We start from the raw sequence: 27,609 nt of genomic DNA on the forward strand, positions 1-27,609 counted from the left end.
CTAGCACTCTAGCCACAGCTCCACTTTTGGCTTCTTGTGGTTAATTGGAGATAGTCTGCCTGGGGTGACTTTGAACCATGGTCCTTTTTTTTTGAGTTCTTGATATATAGTTTTAAAAGGGCTTCCAGTGAATACATACTTCTGTAAGAGAGCATGGGAATTTGTTTTCATTGTTCTCTTATCAATGCTATATTTTTATTATTGACAAACATGATAAATTCTATATTTCATAATTGCTTTGATTTCTATACCATATTAATAAGGTCAAACATTTTCATGTTTTTGGCCTACTTATGTATATTGTATAGTTGTTATTTTTATTTTTAGAATTTCATTGTAAAGGTGATGTACAAGGGGGTTATAGTTACATAAGTCAGATGAGTACATTTCCTTTTGAAGTGTCAGCCCCTCCCTCATTCTCTCAGTTTTTCCCCTCCTGACTTCATCCTCCCCACTGCCAAGTTGTAAAGTTCATTTCCAACATAGTGTCTAGTGGCTTTCACTGCTGAATTGGCTCACCCTTTGTCCCATTGTTTCTGTGCTTCCCTTTCCCCTCCCCAAATCAGATAAACTTATATACAAGACATTATTGTGTTACTGTGGTTGAACTTAGTGTTTCACATGAGCCATGTCCCCAGCCCTTTCTGCTTTAGTTTATTTTTCTGGTAGAGCTTCTTGATTTTCCAGGCCAGCCTTAGACTACAGTCCTCTACCTTCACCTCCCAAGTAGCTGGGATTACAGACATGCTCCACCATACCCTTTTTATTTTGGGGTTTGTCTTCCTATCATTGTACCTATAGTTTTTAAGAAATATGAAATGTTTGTCTTATTATCCTATATATATTAATAATCTTGATTTCAAAAGTATCTTTTTACCTTTATGTTAACATTTTCTTTCTCTTTGAGAAATATCTGCTATAATTTTATGAATTATTTTAAATATCTACTATTTTAAACTTACACCTATCTCAAGGTTTAATAAATTTAAAATAAGATAAGATTAGAGTTGAAACTTGCATGTTATTTTCTTTCCTACTATTCTTCTGGAAAGCCTAGAAGATTTAAATTTTGTGATTGTATGAAGACTTACAAATGCTATCAAGATTATTTTAAGAAAGATTTCTCAGTTTGAATTCACATTTTTCTTTGTTTACATTTTCTTTTCATTTCTGCCCTCCCTCCCCCAACTTTGTACCTCTTAGATATGAAGCTCTATTTCCACTGGTGTTGTCCTTTTTGATGTTTTTCTGGATACATATGGAACAAGAAACCCTACAACAATCTGGTGTGTCCTGTAAACGGCAGGTAGCTCATCCAAGCCACGTGACATTTAAATGAAAACACAAACATACTGTTTGCTCTGAGGAAATTATCAGTGTTTCTTCCAAAATTCTTCATTCTTCAGATTGTAGCATTAAAATCACATTAGTTAATTACTCATGACAAATTTTATGTGTCATGAGTAATTAAGTTAAACAGTTAACTACATCAGGAAGAGTTTTATTTATCACAGAAAGGCACAGCTTTGCTGTTTTAGTGATTACTTGAAAGAACCACTACTATAATAACAGCAATTACTTGAGAGAACTACTGATATAATAACATCAATATATGTGAATGACTAAGGGAGAAATTAGTGCCCTTTACTTTATTCTCCAGTTTTCCCATTGCTTAAGTCAGAAGAATTTTTACATTGTCCTAGGTTAGTATGTAAACTTGATCCTGTGATGACTTCTGAGCCCATTGCTGTGTGTCCAGTCACCCTAATCTAAGATGCTTTTGTCCTTTTCATAATTTTAGCTTCAGACAATCCTAGGCTACTTATACAACCCAATAACCTTGGGATTGGCTAGAAGCCAACCAGAATTTATGTTCACCTTTATCATGCTGAAGGAAAGCATTAACTTGGTGTCTCCTGTCTTTTTTAGAACTGATGGTAATCCTAAAAAACTAGTGATAACAGGAGATGGGAAGGGATGGGAAGGGGAAATAAAAAAAACAAAAAACTAGTGATAGAATAGCTCCACTTTTACAGAGTCAGATGGATGGATATTGTAAAACACTTGGAGTGTTGATTCGCTGAAAGGTTTCCACTTGAGTATATACAGACGACTGATAGTTCAGAATATGTAACTTCAATACAGGAGAAACTGTTCAAGTATACTTAGTAATTCTGGTTCTTAATTTTCACTCCTGAATATGCAAATAATGAAAAACATGAAAAGAAATTTTTATCAGGTTGATGGTAAATGGTTAGAAATGGTCCTTTTTATTAAATATTTCAGCAGACTAACTGAGGATTGTGTACCACTTTTTAAATTATATTTTTTTAACTGAAAGCAAGCCTGTCTTTTTCTAAAAAAGAGTATCAAAGCACCACAGAAATTTATGGGGAAATTTCATAGGCCTGATAGTGTCTGGCATGGGAAAATCTTCTTTTAAACTCACCAATCAATATCTTTTGGAAGCATGATTAAGCAATATTCAGTTTATTATAGCTGAGTGACTTTCCATTTTACCCATGACAGGACTTTTTTGTTTTGTTTTTTTAAAAAATTCATGTCATTTTACTTTAATTATTTTATTTATTTTTGAACCATACTGAAACTTGAATTCAGGTCTCATGCTTCTTAGGCATGCACTCTACCACTTGAGCCTGCTCCACAGCCCTTTTATAATTAATTAATTAATTTTAGATAATATCTCGTTCTTTTGCCTTTGCTTGCCCTGAACCACAAATCTTCCTATCTCTACCTCCCAAAAAAACTGGGATTTCAGGATTTTACACTTGGCTCAATTTGTTTTTTGACATAGAGTTTTGGCAAATTTTTGCCCAGGCTGACTTTTAAACCATGAGCCTACTGTCTCTGCATCCTAAGTAGCTGAGATTATAGGTATATGCCATCACTCCCAGATCTCTTTTGCTTTTGTGTAGAAAAAAGTAATATATTTGCAAATATAACAGGAAAAAGAGAAACATTTACTTTAATATTATACTGTATCTGAGATTAAAACCAAAACAATGAGAAATCACATCTTTGAACAGAGATTTAAAAATGGAATCTTTAGGGATTGGGGATTTAGCTCAGTGCAAGAGCCTTTGCCTAGCAAGTTTGGTTCTCATCTCTTAAAAAAAGAAGAAGAAGAAAGGAATGTTTACATAGAATAGGGAAGTGCTCCTTTTTCATATTAATTACACACACAATAACACTGCAACTGTATTTAGTATGCTATTATTATTATAATTATTTTACCTGTCTATGGATTTTATTACAATGTAATTAAGCTATAGAAGATTTCTTGTTGGTTTTTGGTTAACATGAGACAAACTGACCATGGTAACTTAGCCATTGTTAGTTTGTCTTTGTGTGTAGATGTGAGCCAGATGTTTTTGTACATTGATACAACTTTTCTTGCCTTGTAGCTCAACAGTATCCAGTTCTCTTATAACACTGACATAGCTCAGTTTCGGCAGCTTCATCTGGATGACATCCGTAGAGCCTTTTTCCTTGTATCCTTTGCTAGGACTTTTTTTTTTTTTTTTCCCAGAGCTGAGGCCCGAACTCAGGGCCTTGTGCTTGCCAGGCAGGGCTAAACCCCCAGCCCCTGCTAGGACTTTTTGTCTTAAGGTCTGCTATTCTCAATTTCCCCTGCTCCATTTAGAAGAACACAAAAGCTTGTAAGAAATCATATGTAACTGCAGTTTATCTAAATCCCACCAGCCCCTTCTTTCTTCATTTCTACCATCACTTCACAACCCACACAATATACAAGGATCAAAGGAAATTGCTGTCTGGTATGCCTTTCTAAATGAGAAAGAAATTGTTCTACTTGTTTTGGCATTTCCTTAACTCTCTTTAGGTTTTCTTCCTAGTGACAGCATTTTTTGGAACTGGAAATATAGCTTCAATTAACAGGTAATTAAATGAAAACAGCATATATGTTTATATAACCCAAAAATATTGTAGGGCTGGGCTGTGTGGCATACTCCTGTAATCACAGCATTCAGGAAAGTGAAGCAGGAAGATGAGGACCAACCTGAGTGCCATAGTGAGATTCTGATTTTTTAATAAAATGGTATAAATTGGTATTTTCTGTAATCTTGTTTTTTACGTTTTGGAGATGGGTATATATCAGCACATACTTACTTTGTTAATGATGACTTCAAAATATTCCTTGGTCCAATGTAAGCTTGTTTATTTAATAAGAATAGATTTGGGGGGATTAGTTTTAGCAATCAATTATTTTAAAGTTATAGTATGAATTTTAAATCCACTTTCTTTGTGCTATTTAGCTTTGATCTTGCCTCGGTGTATTGTTTTCTGACTGTGTTTAATCCTTTCATGATGGGAGCCCTGATGATGTGGAAGGTTAGTTTTCTAATTTTGTTATTTGTATTAAAGCACTGGTTGCTTAGGATTATGAATTAATTGGACCTTAAGGTTATATAAATTATGACAAAATTATGATAAAATTACCAAGTCATTGTGACAGAGTTAAATAGCAGTGGGAAAAAAATGTAATTTCAGGCAAGACACTGATACCACTAGATACTGTTCTTCTTTTTTGCCTTACTCTTTGTTTTGTGTCCCTGTGCTGTACTAGGAATTAAATTGAGGATCTTTTATTCTTGTTCAGTTTTTTAGCTCAGGCTGGCTCCTCTAGCAGTTGAGCCACGCCTCCAGTGTAGCATTTTGCTGCTCCTAGAATTTTTCTCCCTGGGCTGACTTTAAACTATGATCCTCAGATCACAGCCTCCTGAGTAGCTACTATTATAGGCATGAGCCACTAGCATCTGACTGACTCTTAAGGCTGTTTGATCCCAAGAGTAAGGATTGAATGTTAGTCCCAGAAAAACTTATCAGATAACTTAAGCCTTCAAAGAAGCTAAGATCAAAACCAAGGATGCTAAAGATTCTAAACCTCCCTTAATCCATGGTCCCCAACCACCAAGCAGCCACTATGTTATAATACCTATGCCATAACCTAAACCTGGAATCAATCTGTTCCTTCAACAAATATATCTGTGAGTACTCTAGTTATTAATGCAAGTATAGATTTTTAAATCAATTTCATAAATGGTCTGTCTTATAACATAATATTGTCTTTTAATTTCAGTGTTCAGTCTTCACTAGTATGTATAGAAGTTATTTGAGAGATTGAAAATGTATCTATAAGCAGAAATAGTATGTTTCAAAAATATTTCAAATGCTTTAGTTACTGATAATGTATTATTTTAAACAGATTTTAATTCCTTTCCTCCTTGTGATGTGTGCATTTGAAGCAGTTCAATTAACTACACAGTTATCATCAAAAAGGTAAGGTTAATGTTTAGGAAGCATTGATTTGCCTATTTGTGAGTCAGGATCTTACTCTCTAGTTTAGAATGGTCATGAACTTGCTATGTAACCTAGGCTGCCCTCCAGCTCACTGTCCTCCTATGTGCTAGGATTACCAGTGTATGCCAGCACATCCATCTGACTTTTTACCCCACTTAGTAAATGAGAATAAACATTTAAGGATGTTCATATGACTGCTAGTAAGACTGTAACATTAAATAGGATGGGATAGGTAGATAAGGGAGAATAATGTTAGGGTTGACACCAATTGAGATGCATTATGCACAAAATTTTACATATTGAATTGAAACCCTTTTGTACAACTATTTAAAGATAATTTAAAAATAAGTAAAAATAAACTCCTCCAAAAAAACTCGTAATGTAAAAATATAAATCTCACAAAAAAAATGAAACTTCTTACTAGTTCTGTTATTCTTAAATCAAGCTGTCATATTCAATACTGAATGAAAAACAAGTATTAACATAAATTTTCATATTATTCTTGATGAGTTTATGGTAGGACTGGATTTAGCATACCATTAGGGCTATGCCATAGATTTTGTTTTTAAAGATTCTTTTTACTATTTATGGGGTAAAAAAATCTTGTTTCTAATTTGAAATAATGTTAGTTTACCTTCTCAGAGGATTTTCATGAATTTAATATTGAAAACATTCATGCCTTACCAGATATCACAGAAGACACTTAGATGCAGGGGAAAACAACAACAACAAAAAGCAGTTGAATTTCCCTGCAACTCTTTCAGTGGATAGATTTTTAAAGGGTTAAATAGAACTAGAACATTTGGAATGAAAACTTGTCGAAGTGTAAATATCTGTATGTGTGCATATATTTGTTTTTATGTACCTAGTAATTCTATCCTGAGATTAATACAGTGAAAAACTACACACATAATCAAAAAGGAAGAAAACTGAGGCTTTATAAAAATTTTCTTTTTCACCTTTCAACCCTTCCAAGACATTGACATTTCCCTTTGGATATTACACAGACTCCTCAGATTTAATATAGCTCACAATGAACCCAGTGACTCTTTCTTTCTATTGACATGAAGCTTCTTATCCTGTTTTCTTTATCTAGTGCATCACATTGGCCAAATCCATCTACCCTTCATTGCAAATTTAACTGCTTGTTAAATTGTTAAATATTGTTTATATCATCTTTCCTTTTTGACCATATTGCCACCTTCTTATTATCTATTTGCTAAATATCTGCTTACAACTCATAAAAGGCTAGAAATTAGAGTGGTTTTTACACTATTAGCTTGTTAATAGATCTGTATTACTGATGAGTTAATGTAACAAATTAGTGATTGACAGTGTTTCTTCCCACTTAGGAAAAAAGCTGTGATTGTATTATTTTATTGTTGTTGTAACTTGTTATTAGATCTATACTACTAATGAGTTTAATATAACAAGCCAATGATTGAAACTTTCTTCCCACTTAGTGAAAAAGGTGTGATTGCATTATTTCATAAAGCTGTGATTGCATTATTTATTTTTCATGACTTAAAATTAACTTTTAAATATCAGTAATTTGGAGCCAGGTGTTAGTGGCTCATGCTTGTAATCCTAACTACCCAGGAGGCTGAACTGGAAGAAAATCTGTGCAGAAAAGTTTGAGAGACTCTTACCTCTAGTTAACTAGCAAAAAGCCAGACGTGGAATTGTGGCTTAAGTATTAGAGCACCATCCTTGAGTGAAAAAGTGAAGCAAGAGTGCAAAGTCTTCATTTCAAGTGCCAGTACTAGAATACATGTACACATGTGCACACGCATGCACACGCGCACACACGCACTATATGTATATCAATCAGTCTTAATGACTGAATTCATTGCCAAGGCTTTGTATATTTGGATAAAGGCCATTAGGAGGGAATGTAAATGCTGTGGACCCTATGGATGAACCATTAGGGATGCCTTGGGCTGTAAGTAAAATCTTAACTAGTGGTAGATTTGCCTCATATAACAAGGAGTCTAGAGGTTGGTAGCACAGAGTTGGTGAGTGCCATCAGCAGTTCTACATGGCCATTCTTCCATTCTTTTGGTGTTTCCTTGATCCTCATAGTTATCTAATTATTCCCATTTGGATTTTTAACATACTTGAAAAGTGTACCTGTTAAATGTAACTTTTCTTTTTTTTCCAGCCTTTTTCTCATTGTTCTCATCATATCAGACATTATGGCTTTGGTAAGCTATTATTGGGTATTCAATATACATAAGACACAAAAACTAAGTGCTGAGTTAATTTAATCAGAAGAAATGGAAATACTTCTCTGTGCATGAAATCTTTAGATATTGAGTTCTAAGTGCTGGCATAATTTACACAAATTACTTTTTTTATATTACATATGCATTAGAGCACCTGCTAATGTGTCAGAAGTCTCATTACTTGATTTACTCAAACCTGTCATTTTATACCTAGTCTTCCATATTGCATTGTGCCTGAAATGAGCCTTCCACAGGAAATGAACAGAAAAAGTAACTTTAGATTTGAAAGTGATCTTTAGCCATTTTATCAGTAAAAAGTAAGAAAGAAATAAAAAGAGTGAGGGAAGGAAGAAAGAAAGAAATTTTAGCTCTTATCAGGGTTGGAGATGTGGCTCAAATGATAGAGTACTAGCTGAACTCTTGAGTAAGCCAAGCAAACCCAAGCATGAGGCTCTGAGTTCAAACACCAGTACCAGCGGAGAAAATGTTATCAGATGATAGCTGCTATAACAAATGAATTCTTTGTGAGGACTATGTAGCTAGGCCTCTATTTATTAACAAAAAACATTCTCAGAAGGTTCCCCAAATCACACTGAGGTTCAGTAATGCCCTAGAAAGATTCACAGTACTTGCTGAACAATGTCATATTCACAGTTATGATTTATAACATATGATGTAGATTTACCTCAGCGAAGGATAGAGATATATAGAGCAGCACTAGATCCAGATGCAGAGCTTCTGAGTTCTATCTCTGGAATGGGGTTGTGAACCATGCCAATAATCCCAGAGTATTGTTAGCCGGGCTTAGGAGAGTTTGATCACATACTGCCCACAGGGCTGATTGTTTTCTCCAATCCTTTAAGGTGTAGGACTGCTACAGTGTGGAACCAAAGCCTCACAACACAAATTACGTTATTGAACTGCCTACTGACCAGTATCCTGGGCAAACCCTTCTACCATTACATTTAAAGGACCTAGAAATGACCTCTCAGTGGATGAGGACAAAGGCCATATCTCTTTTGGGATAAGATTAATACTTTACAGCGAGGTACCAGTGGTTCACATCTACAATCCTAGCTACCCAAGAGGCTGAGATCAGAGGATTAAGCTTCAAAGCCTGCCCTGGAAGACATATCAAAGAGTCTCTTATCTCCTATTAACCAGTAAAAAGCCAGAAGTGGAGATATGGCTCAAGTGGTACAAGGCCAACCAAGAGCACAAAGCCCTGATTTCAAGCCCCAGTGCTGGCAGAAAAAAACAAAACCACAAAAAAGCAAAAAACAAACAAACAAAAACTTTGCTGTATATCATCTCACATGAAGTGACTAGAAATACTGACTAGGCTAAATTCCCAGTCACTTGATTTAGATGAGAACATTTTTGCAATGTATTGAAGTAAGTATTCAATATCTTTTTGAAATTGGCACACAATCAGAACAAAATCAGTTTTGTTCACAGAATTACAATAGGCAAATACATGTAAGTAGAACACTATTAAAAATTCCTTGGTTCATTTTATATGAAGAGTCAGACTGCTTAATTAAACTTGCAAAGCCATTTATGATCTAGTTTCTGCTTACTTGACTGGCTTTATCTCTTGCCTCTCCCATGTGTTCTCTTCGCCAGCCTCACTTTTAATCTCTCGAACTTTGTCTGAACTTTTGGTATTTCTACAGGCTATTCCCTCTACTCGAAACACACTTCTACATTGTCTCTCCATCTCTTCTTTCATCTGTCTCTTAGCTTTTGGCTTAGATTTTTACCTTCCTCTGTGCTTCCATAGTTGCTTGTATGCTCTGTGACATGTCTTTCAGACATGTACAAATATGTGCACTTGCACATCTGATATTCACTCATGAGCGGGAGTTTATCATTGTATATAGTATATTGCCTATTCATACGTAGTAGGTAGTATTAGTGCATATTTTTACGAGTGGGTGATATGACTTTATCTACCTGTTTGGTATATTTAATGGCTTTTATTAAAGTTGGCTGGGTCTTTATTTCTAGTTATTCACAGATGTCACTTTGTGTTCATTTGATTGAGTGGTAATTCTGCTATTGGCATTTGAGACTATTGCTCATTTTAGTTGAAGCAAAAGTTCCATAAAGGTAGACAGTGGTTCTGAAGGATCAGAAATATGAAACATACAATCTAAAAGAGAAAAAAACACCTCTTGCTTTTATATTAAATATAAATAGAATTTGTTTTTAGTGAGGCCATATTTTATTATAAAAATATAATAAATATTTTATATTTTATTTTATAGCATTTTTTCTTCTTGGTCAAGGATTATGGCAGCTGGCTTGATATTGGAACAAGGTATAGTATATATTCACATAGATGTTCTTGAAAGTGCACTGGAAAAAAATTTAAAAATTGGTATCTTAGTATAGCAGGTGCTAATATAATTTTGAGGTAAGCATAGCAAGCATCAATTATTTTAAGCCTCTGGAGGCAACACTGCATCTAATTTTTGGCTTTAACACATTAGCAAATTTTTTCTTAGGATGCTCTGGGGAAGAGAATGAATGCTTAGTCTGGAGATAACTCATAGGCAACAGGAAGGTGCTTGAAATTGGGATTTCAAAGTAGACCAATCCAGTGCCTTTTGCATGTTCTCTTAATCTCACAATCTCTTTGGAACAATAAGGCTTTCAAGTTGTAGTGTGAATTTTATGTGATGGTTCATGTGATCATTATTGGCCTTTTAGATTATTTAATGTGAGAGCAGTTTAACATGGATCCCTATAACATTGTTATTTAAAATTTAATTTGAACAAAATCAGTGTCTTCATTATGGTGATTTGAATATACATTGTCATAATTATTAAATTTATTCCCTTTGAGAAGAAGAAAGCAAAGTTAATTTTTCCTCTGTTTTTCTTCCTAAATGCATTCTGGCTTATTTTATTCAGTCAATATTTATTCACACTTTTAGTTGCCAAGAATTGTGTAGGTTTGCTTGAGACATTGCATTAGACATTCTCTCCTCTTAGGCAGCTTACAGGTTATATTGCCATACTATAGTGTGTGTGTATATATATATATATATATATATATATATACACACATATATATATATATACACACACACACACACACACACACACACATATATGTATATGTATATACATACATATATATATGCCTCTCTCAATATACTTCAGATCCCCTCAGATCTGGGATTTGATTTACATTTATTTATTTATTTATTTTAGTGGTATTGAAGATTCAACATTGCAATTGGCAAGCAGGTACCTTGCCTTATGAGCCACACCCCCAGCTCTTTTTGCCTTCATGATTTTTCAGATAGGGTCTTGCATTTATCTGGAGCTGGCTTACACCTCTATCCTACTATTTATGGTTCCCATTTAGCTGTGATGACAAGTGCATACCACCAGGACAAATTTCTTTATTGGTTGAGATGAGGTCTCATGAAATTTTGCCAGGGTTGGCCTCAAACTGCAAACCTCCCAACTTCTCCCCCCTGAGTAGCAAGGATTACAGATTGGAGCCACTGTACCTGACTTAAATTGAATCCTTTGCATGCCACACATGCTGGGCACATAAAAGATTGTAAACAGGTTGTTAATTTTGTCTTCATTTGTCTCTTAGATATGAAAAAAATGGTTTTTATATTTAAAACTTCCCACTTACAACTTTGGTAATACCTTTTATTAAAATTGAGTTGTTTTTCTTTATTTCTAGTTATTCACAGATGTCACTCTGTTCATTTGATTGAATAGTAATTCCACTATTGGCATTTAGACTCTTGTTGATTTTAGTCCAATTTTTGCTTTCTATTTCTCACATATCCTCTCGTCAGAGAGTATCTAGGCAGATAGTAGGCCAGAACACAGGCTTAGACCAGTCTGTGAGTTTGAATCCCTGTTCTGCCCCTTGTTAACTGTGAGACCCTGCATGACTCAGTGTCTTAAAGCCCACCTCCCTTCTCTTGTTGTCATTTTAAATTAAATAATCCATATAAAGCATTTCACATAGTACTTGGCATCTAGTGAGCATCAATGTATGTCTGCTATACTTACTGTTACTCTGTAGTTCCATTTTTAACCTGAGTGGCATCATGCAGTGCTAATCTTTCAGTGACTAGATTATCTTCATTTACTATGATGTCCTCAAGTTTCATCTATGTTGTAGCATGAGTTAGAATTTCCTTCCTTTTAGATGATGGACAATCAGAGAAAGGAAGTAGAAGCCCAGAAGGGAGGTGTGACCAGAACCCCAGAAATTCCAGACTCACTCAGACAGTCACATGGAGAACAAGAGATTTAGCCAGCAGGGGATTAAACAGATGTCTGTCTGATGAATGCTGAATGATAGTATCAGTGGGTCTCTCTGTAGTCCCTCCCCTTTATCTCCATGAAGAAAGCATTTTACTCCCAGAGGAAAACTGTAAACAGACTTAAGAAAGGGCTGGGAAGAATTTCACTGTTGTGCTGTATGTGCTTCCAACTCAGAGGAAAGCTGTCTACCTGCTACTATTCATACCTCTCCCTACCCAGAGGGTAGAGACAGGCACTCCTCTCGCTCACTTCTAAAACCTGACAGCAATTTCTATCACATGCATAGAACATCCGGCAGCCACCCTGTCCTATTGATGAGTAACTTGAGAGGGTAAAGACTTTCGTAAACAGAATCTCTCAGTGTAGATAAGGGTGACCTTAAACTTGCAATCTTCCTCTGTGAGCCTCCTAAGTGCTAAATTAGAGGCATGTGCTGCTGTGACCTGCAAGACTTTCTTAAAAAGTTAAATGCCCTTGAAATAGCCACTTGATGCCTAGGTATCTACCTAAGAGAAGGAAAAATAATCCAAACCTTCATCACCACATGAATAGATAAACAAACTGTGCTACATCAACATAATGGAGTACTACTTACAATAGAGATGAACGATGAATTCAAGTTCTTGGATGAATCCCAAACTGCAGTGAGTGAAAGTTGCCAGATATGTAAGAGAGAATATTAATCAACTATATGAAATTCTAGAACACCAAACTAATCTGTAGTCATGGGAGGCTTTTCAGTATTTGTCTAAGGTTCAGGATGAAGGTAAGATTGACTGCACAAAGGCCTGTGGGAACGTTTCGTATCTTAAGTGTGATGATGGTTGCAAAGGCCTGACTAACCCTAGTCATGCTGCTAACTAGACACTTAAGATGGCTTTATATTCTTATGTGAATTATACCTCAAAATTGAAAAATAGAAACCAAGATCACTATCTAAAATTGAAATGAGTAGGCCCATAATATAAGTAGGTTATATATTCCTGTCTCCTAACAGTATAAAGGTACTAATTCATGTTAGGTAGATAACCACCAGAAGATCTAAAAAGAGAACTAGAGTGCTCCAGAAAGTAAGTTAGGGAGAACTAGATTGTGTTACTTTTTATTACAAATTTTCATACTTTTTTTTTGCTTTTAAAGTACCACATATTTGATAAAAATTAATGAGAAGTGCATAAATAGAACTGGAGGTCAGGAAGTAGGGCTCTAGGTTTAGACTACTCTTTGAAGTATAATTTGAGATATATAGGGTACTATTTTCATGGGAATACCTTGATACCTGTCTATGAGGGAGATTTTAAGAACATGAGGAGGATTATAGTTGGAAGGAGTAAATGTCCCTAGTTTAATCAATTTTAATTACTCTCTGTCAGAATGGAGTTGTGGAAACAACATGGAGAGCCCACGCAAAGCCAGCTTCCTGTAGATTAGAGGCAGAGAACTACACACAAGAGAGCAATAGATTCCATTGTGCATTGCAACAGGTTCCATACACCCACCAGTGGGATATCTGAGAGACAGGTAATCCAGACACCAGAGGATCATTTAAGTAAAAACAAAGTAGGACAAAAATTCAAACTTAAATAGGAACTTCAGAATGTCAACCATTTACAGTATGTGCCATTTACAGTGTCTTCCAACACATTGTTTCTGACACTGTGGCCCTCAGGAGACTGTGACTTCCTTGCTTCACAGGTCTTATGCCACTACACCCAGCTTGGTACAGTCAATTCATTATTTTTCACTTTTGTTACCTGTGTATACTTAGGCACTTTAAAAAGCCATTGCAAAAGTTGTATTTAAGATCTAGCATGCTCTTCTCCATGTTTCAGTACTGATTTTTGCATATATTAAATATTACATAATTAATAACATACAGGGTAAAATATGCTGTAGAAGTATTTAATAGTAATTTCTTTTGTCATGGTTGTTGTTCTGTACATACAGGTGACCTTATGTCTTGCTCTAGCTGGGACAATCCTAACTTTAACATTGCCATTATGTATACCAGATTAAAAATTTAAGCAGATGGTTATCTAAAGATGATAAAGGCCTAACCTGTTAAATATCTTGGCTTATCAGGGATCTAAATCCCATAGGCTAAATGAAGTACTATTCCAGAATAAACTGTTCTTTTTGGCTGATCCTAGAGCCTGAACTGAGGGCCTTGGCATTGTCCCTAGGCTTCTTTTGCTCCAGGCTTGAGCGCTCTATCACTTGAGCCATCCCTCCACTTCCAGCCTTTTGGTGGTTAATTGGATATAAGAATCTCATGGACTTCCCTGATCAGGCTGGCTTCAAACTGTGATCTTCAGATGTCAGCCTCCTGAATAGCTAGGAGCATAGATAAGAGCCACCAACACCTCGCTAAAATACTCTTGACAGATTTAGTCAGGGACAGGTCATAGTCCTGTTAGTCAGGATAAGAACGTTGGACTAATCTATATAAACTTCATGCATGTTCCATAGGTCATTCCTGCTGAAATATCTCTTTGGTGTTTGTTTTCTTGGTTTCTTACCATATCATTCAAAAGATGCCCACTCTTCAAAAGGAAGATCGTTGGAAGGAAGGGAATTGGAGAAGAGAGGTCAGAATGCAGCAATAACACAAAGGAAATCTAACTTTATGAAATCAGGTTTTCCTAATGGAATTTCCCCCAGTTGATATGACACTATGAGGTTTTGTTTTTTTTTGTCATTCCTGCTTTTGGTGGTTAGAGTTCTACAGTTCTACAATGTTCTCTTTGTGTCCTCTAGCAGAGGTAGTATACACTGCTTCAGTGGACCATGTAGAACTGGGCTGATGGGCAGGAGCAGGTCATACCTTTATAGACAGCTGGTTTATTGCCAAGAAGAAGCCTAGGTGATTAGGGAGGAAGATAAACTTCAAGATTTAGAGCTAAAGCACTGTACATACCAAAACCTAATTACCATGTTTTTTTCTGCATTTTACTTGTGAGAATGTTGCTTTTAAGTTGGGGTTTCTAATTCCTCTGTGAAAGTTTATCGGAAAAACAGAGATGTTTTCTGTCTAGGTTCCAGTATTATTGAACTTCCTGGCAGAGTTACCTAAGGGGAACCAGGGTTATTTAAATTGCACTCCTGTGGTGGTTTTATTTTGTGACAAATTTTATTTCTGAACTCCTTGTTGTTAGTAATATAGTTGATACCATCAGCCATTCCAGGCCTGTTACTCACAGGAATAAAAGATGTCCTTTTATCCTCACTATTGTTTGCTTGTTTGTTTGTTGCTTGTGGGGCTTGAACTCTGGGCTTGGGCGCTGTCCCTGTCCTCTTCAGCTCAAGGTTAACACTCTACTGCTTGAGCCACATTGCCACTTCCAGTTTTCTAGTGGTTTATTGGAGATCAGACTCTCACGGACTTTTCTGCCCAGGCTGGCTTTGAACCTTGATCCTCAGATCTCAGCCTCCTGAGTAGTTAGGATTACAGGTGTGAGCCACGAGCGCACAGCTATCCTCACTATTGTATTGCTTTCTGATACTGAAATGGTGCAAACCTAGCTGGAAATTTTAGAGACGAGGTCGAGCGCATGAATGTAGTCTGCCTTGTTTGGGTAATGTAAGGTGACTGCGGTGACTTTACAGAATGCTTTGCAGAGATTCCTCAGCTGTTATTTTCGACTTATTGAATAAGGAAGAGTTTCTTCGACAATAAAGCTGAATTACTAGAATGTGGGACAACGTGTCTGTTTAGGGGTGTAGTAACTCTGTTTATAGTGCATCTTCAGAGCAGATTTTACCTAAATTTAATTGGGACTCTGAAAAGAATACAGCAGAGCCAGTGTGTTGAGCTGAAACTCCAGTGTAACCTCAGCCTTCCCCAGACCTGTGGGCATCAGGTGTTCTTTTAATAACTGTGTGAGAAAATACCCTGCCTAGGCTGTAAACCTGCTCAGTTGATAGAATTAATTTAGGGTTTTCTTCCTGTGATCTTTACACTTCATCTTCATTTATTGCATATCATAAACATTACTGAGTATTACCTTTTATATGGCAGAATGAAAATGCGTTTTTAAAACTAGGGAACAATTCTTAGGAGATAATTTTCATAACTATAAAAACATATATTTAAATTTATGTTCTAGATGTATTTCCAGTGAGGTGACTAGAGTCAGGACCATCAGTCTGATTGAGCTGCAGTTTGATTTGATGGGGGTGTTCATTTGGTCTTTGTTTCCCACATGCACTGCTGTTATACCTTATTAAAAAATGATGATTAAAGTATTTATCATTTTTCTTTAGTTATGATGGAAGCTTATGGTTCAATCACTTTGAATATTTTAGTAAGTGCTATAAAATGCCTTACTCTTATGATGACTAACAAGCTTTGTCAGACAAGCTTTGTTTTGTTATAGTGCTGAGGGTGGAATCCAGGACCTTGCTAGAGATAGACACATACTCTTAATACTGAGCTACATCCCTGCCCTTTTACTTTGTTCAAATGACTCTTAGTCTTTTTCTGCTCATTTAATAGAGTCTGCTTTTGAGAAGAAAGCAGTGACGTTTTTATGCCCCATTGTGAGGGTTAAAAAGGCCTGCCTGGTAGCTCTGTGTGGTCCTCCATACACATATATGGTCCCTCTCTCCCACTACGTGTGTCTGCCTTGACAGTTGCAGACTTAAATGTCAGCATAGAGATAGGCAGGTAGTGGAATAGGTAAACTCATTTCACATTGACACTTCACCTTTTAACTTCAGTAAATGTCTTCATGACAGAAAGACATGATGGATGCTAAATATAAGCTAGATGCCTGTTGTCTCAGTTACACAAGGATGATGAGCTCCACAGCTCTTTCTCCCGATAATGTTTAGCAAGAGTCAGTCATTTCAGACCACTGTAATGAGATGAGTGACCTGTAGAATAACTGTGCTTATGGATAGACTTTTCATTAAATTTTGGAATGGAACACTTAAGACATCAAATTGGATTTAATATTTTTACTTAAGACATCAAGTTGGATTTAATATTTTTACTTAAAAGAACAAAATTTAACCTTCTCTCTCTTTTTCTCTCTTCTCTGTCTCTCAACATTTTTTGTAAAATAATTTACACCATAAAATGTATCTATTTGAAGGTTTTACTTATTTTAAATTATTTCAATTTTTTTATACAACCATCATCATATTTTGCTTTTTTGAGCATTTTATCAGCAAAAATTACCTGAGCCCAGATAGTCACTAATCTGTTTTCTGTCTAAACAGACTTTCTAATTCTGGGCATTTCATACAAACAGAATCATACACTATAGAGTGTTTTGTAACTGGCTTCTCTCTCTGTCGTACATTTTGGGCATTCATCTATGTTGTAGCTATAGCTGAGGAATGTTCAAGTATGCTGATATATTACACTCTGTCCTTCCTGTAATGTACTATTTTTGTATTACAGTCCTCAGAGCTTCTCTCTATATCATGACCTCCAATCTCCTTGCCTGGGTTTCCCATGGAACCAAGTCAGATTGAGCTTCCATGGCTTTGACCCATCAAACTATGTAGTGGACAGTTTGTACTCCCTCACTTACTCATCTCGCCTCTGCTACAAAGTTCAGTCCATGACCTATGGGTCAAACATTTTTACTGCATGGAGAAGCCGTGTCCATTATATTCAGCTGATTGGGTTGCAGATTTTGATCTTAAGAATTGCTACAGATTTTGAAATAGCCTATGAAAACTGAGAAACAACACTGTTGAAGATTTTGGTAATAATTATTAGCTTTAGTTCTGTGATTCATAATAGGCATACTTTTTAAACATTATATTAATAGAAATGCATCACATGGTTATTCTAGAAAATACTAATAGCATGAATAAAAATAAATCACATATAATTCAATAATTCAGTGATAATCATGGTTCAGAATGAAGTTGTATATCCTTTTGGCTTACAGCTATGACTAACTAGATATATAGGGCTTTGTTTACAAAGTAAACTTTCAGTAAAGACTTTTTAAATATATACTTTTATTATAAAGATACTGTACAGAGGTGTTGTTACATGAGTAAGGTAATGAGTACATTTCTTATCAAGTATTGTTACTCCCTCCTTTGTTTTTTTCCTACCATCCCTTCCCTTCCCACCTCCTCAACTCTTTCCTCCCCCCACCCAGGGTTGTAAAGTTCGTTTTCAACATAGTGTCTTGTACATCTCATTGTTACAATGGGTCAACCTGTATCCTTAGTTCAAGTAAAAACTTTTTTTAAATCCCACAAGTTAGTGTATCATGAATAGTTGAGGGAAACCACAGAAGCAAATTTGGAGATTAGACAGTTGATACCATTTATGGCCTTTGAAGGTCATTTTAAGGAGTTAGAAATGTATTTTAATTATAAGATGAAATATTAGAATGTTAAACATGCAAATAATTTGATTGTTCCAATATTTTTGAAACAATACTCTGGCCACAGTATGAAGAACATACTATAGGATGAAGAGGCAATTGCAATAGTCTAAGCTACATGGTGGCAGCTTCTACCAGTGTCACAATTCAAAATGAATGGGTCAAGTGTCTGGACCAAGAAAATATTTTAAAAGAGGTTCATAAAATCCTCTGATGTACAGAATGCACTAGAGGGAGACACTTATAGGGGAGGGCTTATAGGGGTCCTAAGTTATTTATCTCAAGTAACTAAGTGAATGGGAAAGCCATTACTAGGAAAGTCAGTTTGGTAAAGAAAACTGTGGGTAGTAAGATCTGTTTGTTTGGTTGTTTTTTGTTTTTTTTTTGATGTATCAAATTTAGGATGCTTGATATTAGGATGGTTCTAGAGAAAGTTATGATATCTTAGGTGCCTTTTTGTTTGAAGATGAGAAAAACTACATGTTTGTATGATGGATATGTTTACCATAGAGAAAAAAAATGGTAATTTTAGAAAGGAGGGTATTGTTGCAAAAATGAAGTATTTTCAGTAGGAAAGTTGGGATGGGATTCAAAATAGGATTGTGAGGCCTTAAGGTGGCCAAGGTGGGACATACCTGTAATCTGAGCATTTAGGCAGCTACAGCAGGAGAAGGAGAAGTTCAAGGCCAGCCTGGACTACATAGCAATACTCTATCTCAAAAATAAATAAATAAACTAAAAGGAGATTTAGTGAGTCACTGGTGGCACACACCTATAATCCTAGCAATTCAGGAGGCTGAGATCTAGAAAATCATCATTCAAAGCCTGTCAGTAAAAATCTGTCAGTAAAACACCAAGCTAGAGGCATATCCATTATAGATTATTTTAAAACATTATAATACAAACTACCATTATGCTGAAATAGTGTTTAACATAATAGCTTGAGATTACGATACAGCTACAGTATGAAAATGCCTGCTACCTGTATTAATTTTAATTAGTACACTACCAAGGAAGTACTTATATTATTCATATTTATCTCTATATAATGAAGTTGTGGGTTTTTCAAAATATTTCAGTACCTGTTTTGAAGTCATTGGTATCATTTATAGTCCGTGTAATTTGCCTATCCATTTAAGACATCTGTACAAGTATGGTGGTGCAAGCCTGTAATCCCAGTTATTCAGAGGCTAGAAAACAGAGGGTGCAAGCTTGTGGTCAGCTCAGACAAAAGTTAATAAGACCCTATCTTAGAAACTAAACTAAACTAAAATAAAAACAGAAGGGTTTGGGAAATAGCTAAGTGGTAGCACACTTGCCTAATAAGCATGGGCCCTGAGTTCAGTTACCAGGAGAATAAAACTTGGAGGACTCAATGCTTTTCCACGTAAGTGTTCCCTGTGCATTTAACATGGTTCGTTTTCTCTTTTTGCAGCATCAGCCACTATGTGATTGTTATGTCCATGACCATCTTTCTGGTGTTTCTCAATGGCTTGGCCCAGCTTCTCACAACAAAGAAACTTACATTATATGGCAAACCCAAAAGCCATCTTGTATGATGTTGTTGAAGCCATCATTCAGTATCCAGATCCTGTTCCTCCTTCACCTTGGAAACTAAAGTCCCATCAAGGATTTTTGGATGGATTTTGATGCATCTTTTACTGCTTGTTGTAGGGAAAATTATATTTTGAATTTTAAATGTGCAGGTTATCTGAGATAAAGGAGGCTCCTTTTCTCAGACATGAAGTCATGCTTCTATCTCTGGAAAAGCACAGTAAAGTATTCACTTTCATTGCTTTTCTTTTGGCTGGCAGCTCTTCTCTGTGATGCTTCAGAGCACTGCAGCAGTGTGATCCTCACAGTACAGCTTTCCCTGGGCCCCCCCACGTGCACCTCTGGGGCAGGGCCTATGGCATTCAAACTAATAGCTGTACTGGCCGAGCTTGAAGGGAATCACCAGGTGGCACCATAAATATCTGTCAGCTTGCAACACTGGTTTTTTATAGTTCTAACTATTTGGCAATATTACTACAATGACAGTAAGGGTGTGCTGTTTCAAGTTTACTAAAGCTTTGATAGCAAAACCTTTGGCAGATGTTTGTCAGTTTTCTTTGGCATGAAGTAATCGTATCTTTGCTTAAATGCTGCTCCTATGATTTTCATAGTCAACCAGCTAGATGCAGGTTTTAACCTTCATGTTTTCTGGATTACCATGGAATTTCTGGGAGTAGGAGTACAAGATGCTTGCTATTTGTGGCCTGTGTTCATGGGGAAAAAAATTTTAAAGAAATAGTTTGTATTTGTGGACTTAGTATCTGTTACTTCTATTACTTTCTTCAGGTATTGTTTCAACTGAATTCTCTAAATTAGTGGTTAAAAGTGTATGGCTGAAACTGGGCACTGGTGGCTCATATCCATAATCTTAGCTACTCAGGAGGCTGAGATCTGAAGATTGCAATTGGAAGCCAGCCCAGGTAAGAAAGTCTATGAGACTCTTCTTCCCAATAAACCACTCAGGAAAAGCCGGAAGTCATACTGTGGCTCAAGTGGTAGAGTGCTAACCTTGAACAAAAAAGATACTCAGGGACAGTGTCCAAGCCCAGAGTTCAAGCCCCAAGACTAGCAAAAACAAAACAAAACAAAAAGTGTGTGACAATAGCTGGGTGCTGATGACTCACATCTATAATCTTGGCTGCTTAGGAGGCTGAACCCTGAATATTGCTGCTTGAAGCCAGCCCAGGTAGGAAACTGTGAGAGTCGTTTCCAATTAACCACCAAAAAGCTGGAAGTAGAACTCTGGCTTAAGTAATAGAATGGTTGCCTTGAGCTTTTGAAAAAGCTAAGGGGCAAACCCATGCCCTGAGTTCAAACCTTATTACTGGTGTGCATGCATGTGCACGCACACACACACACACACACACAGTTTTTGACATCATATAAATTTGTATTAAAATTGCTACCCATAAGTCATGTGATTATAGCTCAAAGTCTTGAAGTTTTCTTCTTAAATGCAGATTTCCATTTGTAAACTAATTCTAATGGACAAAATACTTTGAGGATAATCTTTATTTGGATTTTCTGTAAAGTGATCTTTACAAACCAGTGTAGAGTTGGTCTCTGTCCCATGATGTGCCAGAAGTGTTTGATGGACCCTAAGCTTTGCTGATACATTTCCATTTTAACAAATTAATTGGCTTTCGAATTAAATTGTGGCATCACTGATTTGCATTGTGACTAGGATGCTCCCTACAAATTACCAGCTTTTTCAGGCTGGTGGTTGACTGAACAAATACAATTTAGAAGACTCAGAATTCAGTTGAACAAGGTGAACTTGCTTTTCTCTTCATTGTATTATTATTTTTGTCATCATGGAGCTTGAACTTAGGGCCTAGGCACTGTCCCTGAGTTGTTTTGCTCAAGGCTAGCTGTCTACCACTCTAATCCACAGCTCCACTTCTGGTTTTTGGTGCATAATTGGAGATAGGAGTCTCACGGGCTTTTCTGCCCAGGCTGGCTTCAAACTGAGTCCTCAGATCTCAGCCCCCTGAGTAGCTAGGATGACAGGTATGAGCCACCCGTGCCTACCTAGAACTTTCTTAACGGTTTAGCAATGATAGCATTGTGCTAAAAAAGAAGTTCTAATGCTAACACAAGGCCTCGTGTAACAGTATCAAATAGAAAATCTAGTCAGACAAACAAGCTGCTGCAGCACAGTGACATCAACAGAAAGAGTCCACGAGTTTTCATATATTCATGAAAGGTGTGTGTGTGTGTGTGTTCCTGGGGCTTGACCTCTGGGATCTGGACACTGTCCCTGAGCTTTATTTGGCCAAGGCTCTACCACTTGAGCCACAGCTCCACTTCCATATTTTTGGTGGTTAAGTTGAGAGAAGTCTCAGAGGCTTTTTTGCTGAGGGTTGGCTTCAAACCACAATCCTAAAATCTCATCCTCCTGAGCAGCTAGGATAGCAGGTGTGAGCCCCACTGGCTTTTAGCACAATGAAGGATTTTTTGATCAGTTAGTTTTCATGTTTGTTTACACATCACAAAAATACAGCATCTAATTTTTATAATGAGTTTTCCCTACATCTTTTTCCAGAGCTTCATACAGAGGAATTAATGTAAAAGGTGCTTAGTGCCTTATTTTTCTTTACATGTTCTTTGAAGCATATTTCGTTTTGTTTTCTTAAGACTTTTTTTCAGGGGCTGGGAAGGTGGCTCAGTGGTAGAGCGCTTGCCTTGCATGCCTGAGGCTCTGGGTTCGATTCCTCAGCACCACATAAGCAAAAAGAAAAAGGCCAGAAGTGGCGCTGTGGCTCAAGTGGTAGAGTGCTAGCCTAGAGCTGAAGAGCTAAGGGATAGAGCCCAGGCCCAGAGTTCAAGCCCCAAGACCGGACCTCCCCTCCCCCCGCCCCCCCCCCCCCCGCAAAAAAAAAAAGGCTTTTTTTCTTCGCATACAGAAGCAGCCATAGGCTCACTTTGCAGTGCTCTGCTCTCCCCAGACTCACCTGGAACAAGTCTCTTCTATTGTAGTTTATCATGCATCTTAACGTATTTTAAGTGTATATTCTTATATTAAATAGAGTGAGGAAATTAAGATTTATGTAAAATACTCCTTTTTAGGGAATTTAATTTTTTCATTCTTATTCATCTATCCTAGATTTCCAAATCAAGGTTCCACTGATCAGTGTGGTTTAAATTAGGAATTGCAATAAGAAAGTGGGCATTATCAAGTTGAGAAAATACTGAAGGTCAAGAATGCCAAGATATGTCACATGAACCAAGAATAAATCTCGGAGGGAACTCTGAGGTTTCAGAAAACTAGGTATAGCTTGTCTATAATTCGCCAGTACATCAGTCCTCAGCTAAATGGGTGTGCTTATGAGTAATAAGGGAATTTAACTTACATGCATTGGGAAGATAACGGTATGCCAAAACTTTCCACATACTAGACTACAGAACCTATTTTAGGTTTCCTTCCTGGTTAGTAAACATACATTAGAAACATCCTCATATAATTTTACATTAAAGCCTCAATTTATCACTCTTTTGAAAATAGGGTATTGTATGCTTTTTTTCCCTAAAAACTGGAAGAACGTTGTTTATTTTAACCATTAATGTGGAAACACTTTAAAAGATATGCATGTTGCTTCCCCTTGCATAAATTATGCCTGTCATCATCTAGTCTTTCATGTGGAACCTCAGTACTATCTGGATGCATCCTGTTTATTGAAGCTCATTGCACATTCCTGGATGTTTCTTCTATTTTTACATCCCTGACCTGAAAAACAAATTCACTGAAAATATCAGCATGTTTTCTTTTGATTGAACACTGATGAAGGTGATGACTATACTCTTAATGATACTTGATATTTAAAAACACCTATAAATTGGAAACAACAATTGTCAAGATTTTTAGCCCTTAAATGGCCAAAATATAGTTTATTCCCTTTAGAAAAAAATCACAAGCAGATTAGTTCTTTTCACAGAAGATTAATTAGTACAGTTTGCTTCAGCTGCTACTTGCTACAAATGTCAACAATTCTGTGAAACTTGGAATGTTGCTTTTTCTTTAATATATTTGGTGGACTTGACTAATATGATTGACAAGGAAAATCATCAGTAAAACACATTAACTTTTACCTGCAGTATCTTAATATTCCTAGAATATTGAGGAATAGTTGGTGTTATAAAACTTGTTTGTCGACTAGAAGTATTGTATTTAGAGTTTGAAAACATAAAATTTCAATTTGTTTGACATGCTTTTGTTTGCCTTGTACAATTTCTAAAATTACTGTGATTGACTTTAACTTAAAAAAAAAAATCATCATACCAGAACCGGAGGTGTGGTTCAAGTGGTAGAGTCTCAGCCATGAGCAAAAAAAGGTGAGTGAGAGTAGACAGCCCTGAGTTCTAATCCCAGTACTGGCATGAAAAAAAAAAAAAGCACATCATACCATCTCAACTAGGTGATCAAGACTGACATAAACAATGATAGATTATTTTGATAGTATGTACCCTGGTATGATGTGGTGACAGTGGCATCTTACTTCTCTGATATTTATCCCCCGCAACCTCTAACACCAGACTAATCACAAGAAAAATGGACAGAGCTCAATATAGGGACACTACAAAAAGAAAAAACACTAACGTTTACTATTGAAAACTGTCAAGAGACCCAAAATAAAGGCTAAGAAACTATCATAGCCAAGAGTAGCCTAGGCCTCATTAGTAAACAGTAAATGTATTGTGGCATCCTGGATGGATGTGATCCTAAAACAGAAAAGGTCTTTGGGGGCAAAAACTCAGTAAATCTGAATACAATATGGAATTTGGTTAATAACCAACCAATATGGATTCATTAATTGTGAAAAAATGTATCTTACAAATGTAAAATGTCAAAAATAGGTTGAAACTGGATAAGAGAATGTATAGGAACTCTGAGTCACTTTTTTTTTTTGCAAATTTTCTATGGAACTATTCAGAAATGAAAAGATTATTTCATTCTAAATATTAATACAAGAATAATTTTACATAAATGAATAAACGTTAAAATGGACAAGCAAGGTCAGGGGAAATGGTTTGTTCATTCTTTGGGTTTTCTCCATTATTTATTTTGCTCTATAGTCCTTTACTTCTGCAACTCTTAACTCTTAACTATTGGCATATTAACCCATCATGAGTACTAATTTGTTTTCCTTCATGAATAACATGTTTGCCCTTTGTTGCTGTGACAAAATAACCTGAGGTTAAAAAACCCCCAACAACAACAACAAAACACTCCAAAGGAAAGGCTTCCTTTGGCTCTCATTTTCAGAGGTCTCAGTCTTTGGTTGGCTAACTCCATTGATTTTTAAGCACAAGGTGAGGCAGTATATCATGGCAGCAGCAACGTGTGGTGGAGGAAGCTGCTCACCTTACGGGAGACAAAACACAGCAAGAGAGAGAGAAGCGAGCTATGGACAAGGTATACCTTTCAAAGACATCAGTCTTCCCCCATGACCCACTTCTCTCGTCAAACTACACCTAGTTTTCAACAATTCCCAATAACACACTCAATTGACTAATGAGTTATCAATTGATCTGTCAATTAGGTCAGAATCTAGTTACCTCCCAAATTATTAGAGCTACTAGCAGAGGACCACGCTGGCGGGGAGGCAGCATTTCATATCTAGACCATAACATATAGTTTCAGTTAGTATGCTCTGATAGATACACTGTGGGGGACAGCTGTGCCCTTGCTCAGCTTTGTCTTCTTGAAGCAACTGTGCCTCCATTGCCAACCTGTTTCCACCAGAAACAAAATATGTCTTATGATTCTTCTCTCCCCAATAATCTTTCAATAAATAATCTGTTCCAAAAGATACTTTATCTTTCTACCTAAGAAAAGATGGGTTGATTTCTCTAATTTGCAAAATTCTAATGGATTATAACACAACCAAAGCACTATTTAAAATGTTTGTTTTTACATTGACTCTTACTCCATAAGATGGACATGATGGAGCAGGATGAATCCATGAAAACAATTTTCTGGGCTGCAACACCTTGATTCATAGTACTACTTTCATGCCTAAGAGTATGAAGTACTTAAGTATCCTGCTTTCAGAATTAATAGTGAAAATAGTCATTTTAAACCTTAGCTTCTGCAGAATTGATGGCAGATGGCAGGTTAAAAAGAGCCAGCAGGGGGGTTATAGGTATGACTCAGTAGAGAGCTAGCCAATGAGCAAAAGTCCCTGTCTTGGACAAAAAGAAAAGAAAAGAAATACCAAACCTTTTAGCCAAGTGTCAGTAGCTCACACTTATGATTCTAGTTACTCAAGAGGCAGAGATCTGAAGATTACAGTTCAGAGACAGCTGGGGCAGGAAAGTCCACGAGACACTTCTCTCCATTAATCACCAAACGAGGGAGGAAACAGAGCTGTGACGGAAGTGCTAAAGCATTGGCCTGAGCCAAAAAAGCTCAGTGACAGCACCCAGGCCCTGAATTCAACCCCAAGATAATAAATACATAAATAAATCCAACATTTTATGGTATCTCCACAAACCTGCAACAAAATGATCAAGTTTGTGGTTGAGGGAAAGAATGATTTTCAAATAAAAGGAAGTAACAGAAAGTACATAGAATTTGGATGAAATCAAGTAATACTGGAGTTTAGATTAATAAAGGAAACAATGAATTGTAACATAGATGAGCAAAATTTCAAGAAGAGGGAGAATCCCCAGGAAGGGAGGGGAGTGGAGTACAGGCAAAAGACAAAAGCAAGACTGAAAAACATACAAGCCTTCACCAGTAGGCATTTTACAAAAACCCAAAATGGGAGATATACTTTCTATGCAGCATACAAGGATACATAGGAAGAAACTCAGCATCTGTTAATAAATACATATATAAGAAGGGTCAAAGAAATTGGTGGACAGCAGCTAATACTCAGAAATTTCTCATGATAAACCAACACAGGACTCAGAAATTTCTCATGATAAACCAACACAGGCAGAGACATCCAATTAGACAGAAGATCCTTTACTCAGGAATCAGGATTTGTTTGAGGGTGGGCCCTGTGTTTCCTTCCTCAGGAGCTCTGGTATAGGTAAACACTGTCCTGGATACGACCCAGCAGGGAAGGCAGGTCAAGGTTCACAACTGTAACTTAGGAAAACCAACAAAAAGCTGCCCTCCCACAAAGGAAACTCAAAAGACAGTTGGAAGTCAGTCAGCCAGCCTCAAGACCAAAGCAAGGAAGAAATACTGGGTGGTGTACATATTCTTTAATTTTTTTTAACTTTTATAAATAGCAGGTGTGGTTCCTTTCTTGGCATTTTTGTCTTTTGCTATATTCATTTTACCACTTTCTCTTACCATCTTTCTAATTTTTTATGCCTCCTCCCCCCCATATTTTCTTATTTCCTAGTTTGCCTCTTCTCTCTGCCTTTTCCCTTTTCTCTCCTTGTTTACTACTTAATTACTAGTACCTCTAAATGTAATCATTTTTACACTCCTAATGCATTTGATATGTATTCTAGTTCCTTTCTTTTCTATCCTCGAGTGTAGTTGATGTTTCCAGTTGTTTTAAATAGCTTGTGTGTTTTTTAATTATTGTGATTGCTAATCCTGCCTGCTTTCTCCGCTTTGAGTGAAAGTAGGGACTGTGACACCAGGAGAATATTCTCCACTGAGAAGATTCCAACAAGAAATAAACTGAGACAGCTGTCCTAACTACTGTGCAAACAACAAGGTAACAACCAAAGAAATAGGAAAAAAAAGTCAAGGCAAAATGATTCCTCCAAAAGTTCATAACCCCAATAACTGAATTGAGAGATACTGAAATGACTGAAATGAAAGACCTCAAAAAGAGTCAAAGAGCAGAACTGAATAAGGA

The 27,609-nt window shown here is 36.5% G+C and overlaps 1 protein-coding gene across 2 annotated transcripts in view; it reads left to right on the plus strand.

Annotated features, from left to right (window-relative positions):
• Positions 1 to 20,498, plus strand: part of Pign (phosphatidylinositol glycan anchor biosynthesis class N) — an 83,109-nt gene extending 62,611 nt beyond the window's left edge. For both annotated transcript variants that reach the window (XM_042668553.1, XM_042668554.1), the window contains 8 exons: positions 1,204 to 1,306; positions 3,426 to 3,512; positions 3,863 to 3,918; positions 4,296 to 4,371; positions 5,246 to 5,319; positions 7,502 to 7,544; positions 9,836 to 9,888; positions 19,665 to 20,498. In XM_042668553.1, coding sequence (XP_042524487.1) covers positions 1,204 to 1,306; positions 3,426 to 3,512; positions 3,863 to 3,918; positions 4,296 to 4,371; positions 5,246 to 5,319; positions 7,502 to 7,544; positions 9,836 to 9,888; positions 19,665 to 19,788 — 616 coding nt within the window. In that variant the 3' untranslated portion in view covers positions 19,789 to 20,498. The remainder of the gene's footprint in view (positions 1 to 1,203; positions 1,307 to 3,425; positions 3,513 to 3,862; positions 3,919 to 4,295; positions 4,372 to 5,245; positions 5,320 to 7,501; positions 7,545 to 9,835; positions 9,889 to 19,664) is intronic.
• Positions 20,499 to 27,609: the final 7,111 nt, after the last annotated feature.

This window comes from Dipodomys spectabilis, unplaced genomic scaffold (assembly GCF_019054845.1).
Source record: "Dipodomys spectabilis isolate Male_0828 unplaced genomic scaffold, ASM1905484v1 ptg000455l, whole genome shotgun sequence".
NCBI classification, from domain to species: domain Eukaryota; kingdom Metazoa; phylum Chordata; class Mammalia; order Rodentia; family Heteromyidae; genus Dipodomys; species Dipodomys spectabilis.